This window comes from Gymnogyps californianus, chromosome 6, assembly GCF_018139145.2.
Source record: "Gymnogyps californianus isolate 813 chromosome 6, ASM1813914v2, whole genome shotgun sequence".
Classification (NCBI taxonomy): domain Eukaryota; kingdom Metazoa; phylum Chordata; class Aves; order Accipitriformes; family Cathartidae; genus Gymnogyps; species Gymnogyps californianus.
Genome location: NC_059476.1, coordinates 16,112,713 through 16,125,373, shown reverse-complemented (window position 1 = coordinate 16,125,373; position 12,661 = coordinate 16,112,713). Strand labels below are relative to the sequence as shown.

At 60.5% G+C, this 12,661-nt stretch overlaps 1 protein-coding gene across 4 annotated transcripts in view; it reads left to right on the top strand.

Moving 5' to 3' along the window:
* KCNIP2 (potassium voltage-gated channel interacting protein 2) overlaps positions 1-7,370 on the top strand; it is a 45,189-nt gene extending 37,819 nt beyond the window's left edge. For 2 of the 4 annotated variants that reach the window (XM_050898956.1, XM_050898954.1), the window contains exons 2-9: positions 3,480-3,575; positions 4,743-4,867; positions 5,278-5,347; positions 5,446-5,516; positions 6,048-6,155; positions 6,544-6,648; positions 6,930-6,992; positions 7,323-7,370. In XM_050898956.1, coding sequence (XP_050754913.1) covers positions 3,480-3,575; positions 4,743-4,867; positions 5,278-5,347; positions 5,446-5,516; positions 6,048-6,155; positions 6,544-6,648; positions 6,930-6,992; positions 7,323-7,370 — 686 coding nt within the window. Of the gene's footprint in view, positions 1-3,479; positions 3,580-4,695; positions 4,868-5,277; positions 5,348-5,445; positions 5,517-6,047; positions 6,156-6,543; positions 6,649-6,929; positions 6,993-7,322 lie in introns of all 4 variants that reach the window. The other 2 variants (XM_050898953.1, XM_050898957.1) reach the window with 2 other exon arrangements.
* The last annotated feature ends 5,291 nt before the right edge of the window (positions 7,371-12,661 follow it).

Sequence of the window (12,661 nt, the reverse complement as noted above, 5' to 3'; positions counted from 1 at the left end):
CCTGCCCCTTCTCCTGGCTCATCCCCCTACCCCGGCTGGGGTTTGCCCTCCTGCTTCCCAGCCAGGCTATCTGAAAAGGCAGAGGGTCCCCTCACCCAGCTGCCTTCTGCTACCCCAGCCCTGCTCCTAGGGCAGGGCGCTGGGGCAGATCATCCTGGGGGTACCAGATCCTCCTGACCTCTGACTGACCCAGTGTTGCCCCGTGGGACCAAGCAGGGGCTGTGGGAGCTCCATGACCCACCCTGTGGCTGCTGGTGCTCTGCTCCCACGTGGAATGGTGCCGTGCCCAGGTGCTGAGCTGAGGGCACTGGGGGTGTCTCGCCGCCGTGGGATGCACATCTTCTACCCATCGTGATGATGCATTTATTGATGAGTTACTGAGGGGCAGGGGGGACTTTTGGCACTGCCTGTTAGTTTGTTATTGTAGGGTCTTTTCTAGCATGAGGGTGCTGTGGAAGGGGTGGGTTGGTCTCCCCAGCCAGCTATCACTGGGAGGGCACTGGTGGCTGTGGCTCTGTGGGGAGGGCAGGGACGTGGTTATGCATCAGGCTGACCTCAGCTCCTGCTTTCTCTCTGGGGAGACCATGGAGCAGCCCAGGCTTGGGTCCTCCCTGGGAAGGGGGGGCATCAGCCCAGCAGCATGTAACCCCCGGACATGGTGGCAGTGGCTGGATCCAGCCCCCAAGGACACATCAGCTGCTGGTGGCTCAATACAAAGTGGTCCGCGGCCACCCCGGTGGTGGTCACTGCTGGGGTCAGGGATCCACCCGCTGTGGGCCGCTTCAGAGCCAGTGTCCAGCAACCTCCGGGATTCATTTCAACAACGTGTGAAGCTGGGGATGGGAGATCCCTTCCCCTTTTGGTGCTGCCCAAGGATGGAGACTCGGTTTGTGTGTGCGTGTGTTTCAAAGTCGCTGGGCTGTGGAGTGATGCATGGGAAGCGACAAGCCACTTAACCCAGCAGACCTCCCGCCGCAGATAAAACACTGCCAGCCCTTTCTGTTGGCTTGTTTTGTGCCAGCCACTTGATGGCTCTTGCAGAGGGGTGGAGGGCAGAGTGACATCTGGAAAAGGAGCTGTCACTGGCAGGGACAGGGCTTTGTGCTGTGGACATCCCGTGTGCCCAGAAGGGCAGCATGTGGCCGGGCTCCACTCCCCGTCTTCGGGCAGAGCTGTTTCCCAGCAAGGGGGACCCCAGGGAGCCCCCAGACTTGCTTGTGGTTTGGATGCTGGGGACAGAAATGGGATGGTGCGTCCTCCCCAGCAGAGCCCTCGGGCGCACCAAAGCCAGGACAGCAAAATCCCAGCCCTGGTCACCCCTCTCCTGTTGCATGTGCTGAACGTGCTCCCTCCCCTGCCCCGGGGCCACTGGAATCGGGCCCTCTTCGGTTTCCTCCTTAAGAAAACGCCCGTGTTCTTTATTTTTTTTTTTCTTTTTCCTTCTTTATAACAAACTAAAGTGTAACTTGCACCCGACCTGACCTACTGCACGTGCCTATACCTGCTGCCCCTGTGAGTCCAACCACAGTTTACTCTCTGTTGCATCTCTTTCGCTGTGTGGTTTCCTTCCCGCCCTGCTCCCCCCCTGGTCCATCACCGTGGCATTGGGTGTTGCTCTGCCCGCCCCGTCCTTTCCCCCTGGGTGAAGGGGCTGCTCCTGCCTCCAAGGGCTGTTCCCACAGCTCGGCTCTGCTGGAGGGACCTGGCCTCAGAGCATCCTTGGAAGGCTGAAAGGTGCAATTTCCCTTTCCCTCTGCAAATTAAAGCCCTGGAAAATCATGTATTATGCACAACTGATGCCTGCTTCTAGGAAGGAAAAAGCCTCTTTCCTCACCTGGCTGCAAACCTCAGAGCAGACAGGAGCCAGGCTGTGGTGTCCTGCCAGCGCCAAGATCCTGGCCCTCACCCTTGCCCCTGTCACCCTGTGACAAATGCCAGGGGGTGCATTCATGCATTCCTATGCGTTTGCACGTCACCGGCACCCTGCTGTGGATGCCACTTCCCTGGGGACAAGTTTGCCCTCTCTGAGTGGCTTTGTGTGATGTCCTGCTGGGACAATGGCCTCCTGGAGCTGTTCTCCATTGCCCCAGAGTGATGGAGCTGCCTGCCCCAGCCTGCTGCCTTGGTGTGAGCTCAAAGGGTCCCAGGTCCTGCCTGTGAGCACTCGGGGACCGATCTGCCTAGCAGGGGCTGCTGGATGCAGACCCACGTCCCTATCCTGGAGTGGGGTACCACGCAGCACCATTTCCCCAGCACCTGGGGCTCAGCTCAGCCCACAAGGCTGAGGAAGCTGCCGGAGAAGCCCCATCTGCTAGCGCCCTAGAGAAACAACCCCAAAACCAGGGCTTGGGACGCGTAGGCGTCGTGACCTGCTGCTTGCAGATGTCCAGGGTGCTTGGAGCAAACGTGGTGTCAGCGGAGCCCCAAAGGGACTTTGCACCTTTCGTCCCATTGGGGCCCCACGCTGCTGTCTGCCTCCCTTTTGGGGGCTGGAGCCCAGCATGGCCTTCATCCCTTCCTCTTCCTCCCCTCCCCGCCTGCAGCGTTAGTCCTGCGCTGAGTTTGCTGGCTTGAGGCACTGTGGGGCCGTGCGGGAAGGGAGGGAGTGGGTCTGCGGCCGTGGGGCAGCGCCAGCTGGGAGAGATGGGGCTGAGCAAAGCCATTGGGGTCTGGATGGGGGAATAGGGAGTGGCGGGGGGGTCTGTGCAGTGAGGGGACCTGCTATTAATGCAGGGCCACTTGGAAGCGATGGCCATGGGCCAGGCTGATGTGGGGAGCCCTTCACTCTGCCCCATAGCCTGGCCGAGGCAAAGCCCTGAGCCCCATTCCCCTTCTGGCTGTCTCAAAGCAGGTCCCCAGGCTCGGATCCCAGTGCCGCGCTGGGGTGAGGGTGCATGCCGCAGTCTGGGCTGCATGGCTGGGTTCGGTGCATGCTTCACGTTCAGCTGTCGGGTGCCAGCAGGATCAAACCCAGCCCTGAGCTCTAGGGAGGATGCAACGCCCAGGCTCGGCCACAGGCTGTTTCTTGGGCTCCATCTTGCCCTGCCTCCCTGCACAGTCCCGTGAGGAGGGGAGGGTCCCCAGGGAGCAGGTATTCGGCCTCAAGGCTAAAGAGTAGAGTCCAGCCCTGCCATCTCCTGGGTCTCTGGGCTGTTGGGTGTCTCCGGTGCACCCCGGCATGCTCTGATGGGGGGGTGCAGAGGTGCTGGGCGTGGGTAGCCCAGCAGGGTTGCCCCTTTGCCATCCCCATCCCTCCCAAGGAGGGAAACTCTAGTGCTGGGTTTGTCCTGGGATGAAGCCGAAAGGCCGAGCAGAGCCTGGGCTGGGATTTGCCTTCCTGCTCCTCTGGCCTCACGCTGCATGTGCTGCCTCCGGCCCCGCTCACCCCACGCCGGGTGCCCAACCCTGCTGCCCGCCGGGTCCGGGGGCCGCTGCTCTGTTAACTCTTCTTCTGCTTGGTGACTCCTTCTTTCTTCCAGGCAACCCGCCAGGCCAAACTAAAAAAGCGCTGAAGCAGCGATTCCTCAAACTGCTGCCCTGCTGCCGGCCCAAATCCATCCCCTCGCTCAGCGAAAGCAAGTGCTTCTTCTTGCCTTTGTGTGTGTGTGTCCCCGGCGGTGCTGCTGCCTGCCCTCCACCCTGGCCCTGCCCGCGGGAAGGGGACGCCTCCACCACTCCCCTGCCCTGGGTTTGGGGCTGTCAGGATCAGTCCTGCCCTGGAGGGGTCCGATCCGACGGGCTCTGCACCCACCTCTGTCCTCGCCTGCTTCCAGGCTGGTTTTCCCCCTCTCCAGCTCCCTGGAGCGGCTCCCACAAGATGCACAGCGGCGAGACCCGCTTTGGAGCTGGCTCGGGGCAGCGGGACCCTCCCGGCGCTGGTTTAAGGGCTGAGGGGTTGTTACTCGAAGCTCAGTGTCGGTTTGGAGATGGAGGTGTGATGGGGGGGCAAAAGGGGCTGAGCAGGGAGTGAGCACAGAGCTGCCCAGAGCCCCCTACCCCCCCTGCACCAGGTGTGCTTGGCCCCTCGGTGAGTCCGAGCCCCTGGCTGGGGTCTCCCCCTGCCCCGCGGTGCAAGCTGATCCCCCCTTGGAGAAGAGGTGAGTATGGAGGGGCAGGGGCTGATCTGCCCCATGGAGGGGGGGTACCTGCTGTGGGGCCACAGCCCCTCTCGGTTGCAGTGGGGTCTGGAGGTGCTGGCTGCTGCGGGCAGCCGCAGGTCGTGCAGCTTGGCAGATGGTGGGGAGAAGCCATCAATGAAGGGGGGGCACAGCAGGCAGGATGAGGTCTAGACAAGGCCAGAGGGGGCATTTGGGGCTGGGGGTTCTAGGGGGCAGCTCTCCTGCTGGACACGAGCCCTGGTGCAGCACAGACCTGCAGGATGTCCAGGGTCTCGGCTCCACAGGGCAGATGCCTGTGCTGGGGGGAGGAGAAGGGCAGGCAGGTGGGGTCTCAGCACTGGGGGGGTTTCACACCCCGCTTCTGCCCAGCCTGGGCTGTACCGGAGGCTGGGGGGGCTGTTGCCCAGAGTCAGCCACTGGTCTGCCCCAGGGTGTCTCTGAGTGTCCCCTGCTGGCATCGACCCAACTCCAGCTGAGCAGGGCACCCCAAAAATGTGTCATCCTGGGCAGGTGTGAGAGGACAGGGTGTGCTGCGCAAGGTGCTTCTCCTGCCCCCCGGCATGGCAGGGCAGGGCAGGACAGTGCTGGCCTCAGCCGCCCTCTCTTCCCCTGGGTTCCTTGCAGACAGTGTTGAGGATGAGTTTGAGCTCTCCACCGTCTGCCACCGCCCTGAGGGGCTGGAGCAGCTCCAGGAGCAGACCAAGTTCACCCGCAAAGAGCTGCAGGTCCTGTACCGAGGCTTCAAGAATGTGAGTACCCCTCGACCAGCTTTTCTAGCCCCCCTTCCGCTGCCACGTCCACCTCGGAGGGTGCTTTGCACCCAGCGGTGCCTGGGATTTGCAAAGGCTTTCAGGACCTTGGAGTTGAAGTTTATATCAAGCTATGGCCTGATCCCACCTCCAGGGAGCTCAGTGGGGAGGTCTGATCCTCTGCTCCATCCCTTGGGTGCAGAGAGCCCCCTCCCTGGGTGCCTGGGATGCAGAGCCCCTCCAGCGAGGGGTGCGGCCCACAAAATCAGGGAGATGCTCCAAGCAGCCTTACCAGCCACCCCACCATACAGCACAGGGCCGGGGGGTGAGGCAAGGGAGCTGCAGAGATTTAGGGGGGTGCTCAGCCCCTCTCCGCAATGTGGAGGTGATGCTGTGGCTTGCCCTGGCAGGAGTGCCCGAGCGGCATTGTCAATGAAGAAAACTTCAAGCAGATCTACTCACAGTTCTTCCCGCAGGGAGGTGAGTGCCCATCCCTGTCCCCATCCCCATGCCCTGCATGAGTGCCTCCATGGGGTGGGGGTCACACAGAAACCCTCACACTGTCCGCCTCCCCCCAGACTCCAGCACGTATGCCACCTTCCTCTTCAATGCCTTCGACACCGACCACGACGGCTCCGTCAGCTTCGAGGTGAGCTGTGGCTGGGCAGGGGATGGCAGTGGGGCAGGGAGGGCACCTCCCTTCAGGTACTGCGGGCTGGGCTGAGCAGTGTTGCTGTTGCAGATGGATGGAGAGCTTCGCAGGGGCTGGTGGAGTTTATTAAATTTCCAGAGGCAGTGGAAAAACAGTGAAAAGCAACAAAAAAGGGAGCTTTCTGTATTTTCTGGCTAGTGTTTTGTCGGTACCCAGACTGGCAGGCACAGCCATGGCTGGGTCTTGTTCAGCCTTCGGCGGAACAGCAGCCAAAGAGCTGATACATGTTGTCCTCTTGGGTGCTGTGACCCAAGGGACTAGTGTGGGACATATTTGAGGACAAGCAATCAGTTTTCCCCAGGCTCTTTCTGATACTCAATGTTTCCCTTGTCAGCCCAGCCCCGGGGCACATCTGCTTTGGGGCTGAGTTCCCCCTCTGCGGGAGGGACAAGCAGGGCTGTGCCCTCTGTGTCCATGAGACCCTTTGTGGCCGTAACTCCCATCTGCCTGCCTTGTCCATCCTTGCAGGACTTTGTGTCTGGGCTGTCCATCATCCTGCGGGGCACCATTGACGATCGCCTGAACTGGGCCTTCAACCTCTACGACCTGAACAAAGATGGCTGCATCACCAAAGAGGTGGGATGGGGGGGTCCAGGCTGGTCCCTGGGGCCTGCGAAGGTCTGCATCCAGCAGGGACAAGGGCAAGACTCGGGGGCATTGGCTGAGCTCTGGAAGAGAGCTGGGGGGATCAATATTTACTGAGCTCAGCTTTGCAAATAGGTCCCTCCTGGCCCCTTGGCACTGGTGTGTCTCTGGGGTGGAGGGTGGATGAGGGGTGTGCTGCTTTGGGGCTCCATCACACATGCAGGCACACACACGGCCCCACACTGTGCACGAAGCCGGCAGGAACACACCTGAGCACCCCATAGCTCCTTTGGGAGCATCACAAAAAAGGTGTGGGTTGGGGATCAGGCAGAGGCAGAGCCCCGTGTTGACGCTGCAACCCTGCTCCCCTTCCCTCCAGGAAATGCTGGACATCATGAAGTCCATCTATGACATGATGGGCAAATACACCTACCCGGCCATGCGGGAGGAAGCGCCCCGGGAGCACGTGGAGAACTTCTTCCAGGTGAGCCGAGCACGTCCTGGGGAAGCAGAGCCCCAGCACAGAGCCAGTGGCTGCCCAAAACCTGGCACGGTGCAGGAGAAAACACCCCACACTGGGGATGAAGCAGGGCTGTGCTGGAGCCAGGGAGAGAAAAGGCCATCCTGGTCCTGCCGGGTGCTTGGCAATGGCTGGGGCAGGGGTGTGCTGTGTCCAGCCCCGATGGGACCCAGGCAGAGGGTGTTGGGCTCTCCCTGGGGCTGGGGCTGGCCCTGCCATGCCCCCCGTGCTGTGCTTGTCTGCAGAAAATGGACCGAAACAAGGACGGCGTGGTGACAATCGAGGAGTTCCTGGAGTCCTGCCAGAAGGTAAAGCCGCCAGCAGCTCTGCTTTGGGGTGGGCCACCTCCCTGTTGCTTGGGGACCTCTGTCCCCCCATTGCCCTCCTGGAAGAGAGGGGATGAAGGCAGGGCTCCCGGGGCAAGGCTGGGGCTCTGCTTTGGGAACTGTATCCATGCCGGCATCCCTGTGCAGATGAGGAGAGCTGTGCATAACAGCAGGGCTTGGAACCAGCCTGTAATCCCTGGGGCTCTTGTCCCATGGGTCAGAGCTGCCATGAGGGTAAAGCCAGGTTTGCGGGGAGCTGCCCAGACTGCTGTTCCATGCCCAACTCACCCACTTCCCACCTCCTCCACACAGGACGAGAACATCATGCGGTCCATGCAGCTCTTCGACAACGTGATTTAGCTCCTGGACCTGCCTCCAGCCGAGCTCTCCTGCCACCAGGCCCAGAACCTGCTTCTCTCTCGACTTTTCCTTCGAGCCTCCCCTTCGCCGGCTGCACAGACACCCCCACGGGAAGGGGTCTCCCTTCCCAGAGACGTGGTCAGCGCCGGGATCTTCCCTTCCCCCTGGGCTGGCTCTGCTTTCCTCGGGGGATCCCAAGCAGGTGCTCCCAGACATCGGAGCGTGAGCACGGCTGGTATGGGGCGAGCATTTGGCCTGGATGGACCTCCCTGCACCCGTTCCCGGCGGGGAAGCCGCAGCCTCTGGCTGCGACAGAGGCTTCCCCCGTGCACAGCACCCCGTGCAGCAACGACTCCCCCACCCCTGACCCTCCTCAGCCCTGGGAGCCCCCAGCACTGGCTCCAGCCCAAACCCTCCAGTGACGCTGTCTAGAAACCAATAAAGTCTTGCAACGGGCACCAGTGCCTCAGCTTCCTCCCCTGCCCCGGCCGTGCCCTGCTGCAGGGAGCGTGTCCAGCATGTCGGCCGTGAGCCGCCGGCCACCCTCCTTGCCCAGCCCTGGGCCGGTGGGCGGGCAGAAGGGCTGTGTCTGGAGAAGGCAGCCGCACGGGCACTCGGGGTTCATTGCAGCATGAGATGTGGGGAGCAGCCCCTGATCCTGGAGGGCCCAATTAGACCTAGGATGCTCATCCTGACGTGGGGAGAGGGGAGACTAAAGGGACCTCGAGGTGCCTTCTTGTGGCACTGGTCCCCCAGGATGGAGGATGCTGGGCTGGGAGAGCTGCAACCTCAGCCCCTGTCCCTCGAGTTCAGGGTGCTGGCACATGGGACCTCAGGGACCCACTTTGAGGCTCCAGTGGAGAGATACCCTTCCCACCCCTCCCCAAGGACACGGCAGCTGGGGTATGGGCACACATGGAGGAAGGAGGTGTGCTGGGCCTCACAGCCACGCTCCCGCCATCCTTTCTGCTGACCTTCCCGTGCTCCCATGCCCTGGCCCATCCCAGCCCACCTGCTGCCCAGGGGGCCGGGGTGAGCAGTGGGGCAGAGAGGTGTCCCCACAGGCATAGTCCTGTGCTGGGGGCATGGCTGAGCTAGCAGCTCCTCGGGGAGAAAGTCGAGGCTGGGACCAGCCAGGAGTCGTTGCTGTGCTGCCGGTGGGCTGGAGGGTCACCTTTGGGCAGGGCGGGCTCAGCCCCTTCTCGGCGCAGCCATGTGAGAGCCTGCCTCGGGACCCTGGGGATGGAGCCAGCACCCTGGGGCTCCCCACGTCTTTGTCACCACCAGCTCCTCGGAGCTGGGTATGTGCAGGCAGGCCTGTCCTGCCTGCGTACCCCTCTGAGTCACAGCTGGGACAGTGATGCCTGTGGGCTAATGACCCCATGCCAACCCCAGAAGCCCCTCTGTGCAACCCCATGGGCATTGGGAATGTACCCGGCCCTGGCAGCCCCCGGCTCTGCTACTCCAGCCTCTGCATCCTTAGCAGTCAAGGGTGATCGGGGCTGGCCCAAGCTGCGGTGTCTGGGATCAATGGGGAAGGGGTGAGCAAGGCCAGTACCCATGCTGGGCCAGGCCCCAGACCCAGGCTGAGCCCCTGGTGTTGGAGCCATTAGAAACTGCCCCCAGGGCTCTGAGCCAAAGCTACGGGGCTGCTCCCCAGTGGGACCATCCCTGGCCCAGCCCTTGCAGACATGATGTGTTTTTTAGCTTCATTCAACACATTGTTCATCTCACAGTCCTATTCCTGGGTTTGCCGTGGGGCTGAGCTCCCACTTGCAGTCTCTCAAGGGTGGGAGGGCAGGTATCCTGACCTTTACCCCTCCCATCTCCTTCTCCCTGTTCTCCCTCCTCCCAGGCTCTCTGGGATACCCACCATCCCCCACCACGTGGAGCAGATGCCGCCTCCTCCCTCACGCTGCAGGTCGCATGGCGTGACCCCCTACCCTGGGGCATGGTGACCCACAACCCGCTTGGCATCTCCAGTCTGTATATTTTGTATTATAACAATAATATGGGTTAAAAAAAAAACCAAAAAAACCAATAAAATCTAACCACAATCGCTATGCACACCACCGTTACGTCTTTGCATCTGTCAGCTGTCTGGGGGGGGCAGGGGAAATAGGGGCTGAGGGTCTCTGCAGAGGGTTGGCAGCCTTTTTGGGATGCTGCAGCTGCAGGGTGCTCTGCATGGGTGCTCTGGAAGGTTGCATGGGGGACAGGGTGCGCGCTGAGTTGGCCAGGGTCCCAGACAGCCTTGCCATGCCATCGATGGCCCCGTAAATACAGTCTTTCCCCTGCTAAGAGGCTGTAGGCTTTAGGCTAACAGGGTGTTACACCAAATGTGTCAGGTCTCAGGAGTGGGGCTGTCAGGTGTGTTTTCAGCTTGTCATGAGATGCTTCTGGGTGTTCCCGAGCTTGGGACCAGGTGGCCCTTGTTAGGATGTGGAATTTAAGGCTGAGCTAACAGGAAGATGGTCAGCTACCACCATGAAGAGGTAGGTATAGACTGGAAAGGGGTTTTTCTTAGGGACATGAACTGGTGGGCAATCACTGGTCCTTGGAAAAGTGCAGCCTTGAGAACTGGGAAAAATGGCTTGAAGCAAAACAAAGAGATAAAAAGAAGCAGGTAAGTAAGAAACCAGCAGAACAACAGGATAATGGACCTGATGTGGGGCAGTGACATCCTCCAGCATTATGCAGTCTGTGGTCCAGGAACTGAAAGTTCAATGCAAAGAGCTGCCTGGAGACCCAAACATCTTAAAAGGCTGGGCTCTGGCTACAAGGGAATTACCATCGTGGGACTGGGAAAGCTGCAAGTCCACTCTTTCCAAAGCCTCTGACTTCCTAGGGACCTTCTTGACCTGCTGACAATTGTCCAGGTCTGTGTACAGCATCATGAACGGGCCTGAGTGTGTTTTCCCCTCTAACCCACCCTTCCCAGTATATCCTATCCCCTGTGAGCTCTGCTTGGCTGGTTGCTATTTCGGGTGATGCCATCCGTGAGCTTGACATGCCCTCTCACGGCACAGGGATGCTGTGAGCCACCAACGGGGTCCCTTGGGTCCCTCTCCCAAGGGCGAAGAGCAGGAAAGGGACTGGGGTGACAAGGGGGAAGAAGGGTGTTGTGGGGCTCACTCAGCCTTCAAATGCTGCCGTAACCTTTTCACACCAAATGGGAGTAGGTTTGTGCAGGGATCGTTGCTAGTAGCTGTGGGGCGGGGGGGGCAGCTGGTCCCCTAGGAGCCAAAAAATAATCTTTGCTTAGCTCCCCCCTGGGGCAGGCCCTGAGGGAAGGGGCTGAGGGCAGGGAGGACTGGATCAGTCCCTCCGCATGTGTCATCAGCTTGTTATGAGAAGTTGCTGTGTGAGGCAGGGCTTGGGACCAGGTGTCCCTTGTCGGGATGTGGCATTTAAGGGTGGGTAACAGCAAAGTTGCTGGGACTATGCTGAGAACAGAGGTAAGAGCTGACGGGAAAAGGGCAGCCTTGTGTTGTTTCAAGCCATCTTTTTCCCAGTTTTCAGAGGAAAAAAGTAATAGTAGTTATGTGGGAAAACAGCTGAGCAATTGGATGAGGCAGCTGATGCAGTCAGGGGCACTGATTCACTCCAGCATCCTGAATACTGCCTAGAAACACAAACATCTTTTAAAAGGATGAGATCACAACACGGGGGGAATGGTTACTGCAGGATTATTTTGGTACAGTCAAAGCTGTGAGTGTGATGCCTGCTTTAGGGTCCCTTCTGACCTAGCAGACAACTACCCAGCTCTGCATATGGTGGTATGAGAGTACTACGTGTTTTCCACCCAAATTCTGTGCATTTCTCCTCTCTAACCCTTCCGTAAAGTCTTGTTGCATATTAATACAATTTAGCTAGTTACTATTTAGGGTAGCAGTACAATTGCTATTTTTGCTTTTTGAAAGCTTTAGATTCGATGTGATGGTAACTAGAGACGCTCCTTGGCCAGGGTCTTTGCTGCAGCTTCCTGAGCACGGGTATAGATGGAGCCAGAAACACAGTCGGCTTGGGTTTCTCATCAGGCCGAAATATCATCAGTGGAAATAAGCTCAAAGAGCAAGAAGCAGACTTCAAAAATGCAAGGGTGGGTTTCGGGAAAGCTGAGCGAGCTGGATAGGGGTGAACAGTGTCCAAATCAGCAGGGGATGTTTTTAATCAGTTTTCATCCATTTCAGCTCTAGCTGAAACATGACACGGCTGCTGTGATGTCTGCAGGCTTTCTCCAGCCCTTCCTCACAAGCTGGGGTTTCCAGTAGCTTTTTGCTCACTGGTTTCTTGTTGGCTCGTACCTGCTGTGGTGCCACCCAGTGCTGGGTGGGCTGGAAGGATTACCTCACTGGCCTCCCTATATAGCCTCATGGGAGGTCATGTTCTCAGCCCTGTGGTCTCTGACTCATGCTCTGGGGGCCTGCTGCTCCCAGCCCCACAGGCTCCCATCTGGCTGGAGCTTCCCCCTGGGGAGATGCTGTCTGAACACAGGCCCCATCTCTGATTTAGTGAGATGATCTCAGCTTCGTAGCCCGTCCTTCAGCATCTTCACAGCCCCTTCCAGGCGTGGAAACATCTGCAACCGTGACATCAGCCGGACTGTGCCAGGCGGGACGGAGCGGCTGTAGCGGCTTTTCCCCTTGCACCCCCTCCGCGAGCCCTCTCCGCCCTGCGGCAGGGACCCAGCGGCCCGGCCTCCCATCCGCGCCGCAGCCCCATCGGGCCCTGCTTAGCTTCCGGGGCGCCGGCGGCGCCGCGAGAAGTAGGTCGCGGCTCAGGGGAGCCCACGGCGCCTCCGTCCTGCGCAGGCGCGCTCGCGCTCCCGCCCGCGCGGCTTCCACGCGCGGCCCCCGGAGCGCAGGCGCAGAGCCGAAGTAAACACTTCATTTCCCACCCATCCACCCTCCCCCCCTCGGCGCCGCTTCCCTACACAAAGCCCAGGGCGCATGCGCGCTCCCTCACCCCGCACCTGCGTGCTGCCCTACTGCCGCCTCCCCCCCTTCCCCGAGGTCTTTCGCGCATGCGCTGCGGGCACGCACTGGCTTTCCGCGCAGGCGCCCTGGGTATCCGCCGCCTTGCCCCTCCCCCCGCCGGCCTCCCGAGCAGGCGCAGTGCGCGCCCTTCCGCGTTCCGCGCATGCGCCGTGGGCAAGACCCCCGCCCCCCCCGCCTGTTCCCTGAGGTAACTCCCTCTCCTCAGTCCGTTGTTCCCGCTCGAGTGGCGCGGTCCCGGCAGCGCGGCGCGGGGGGGCCGTTAGGCCGCGGCGGCCCGCGTCGTTCTTTTCC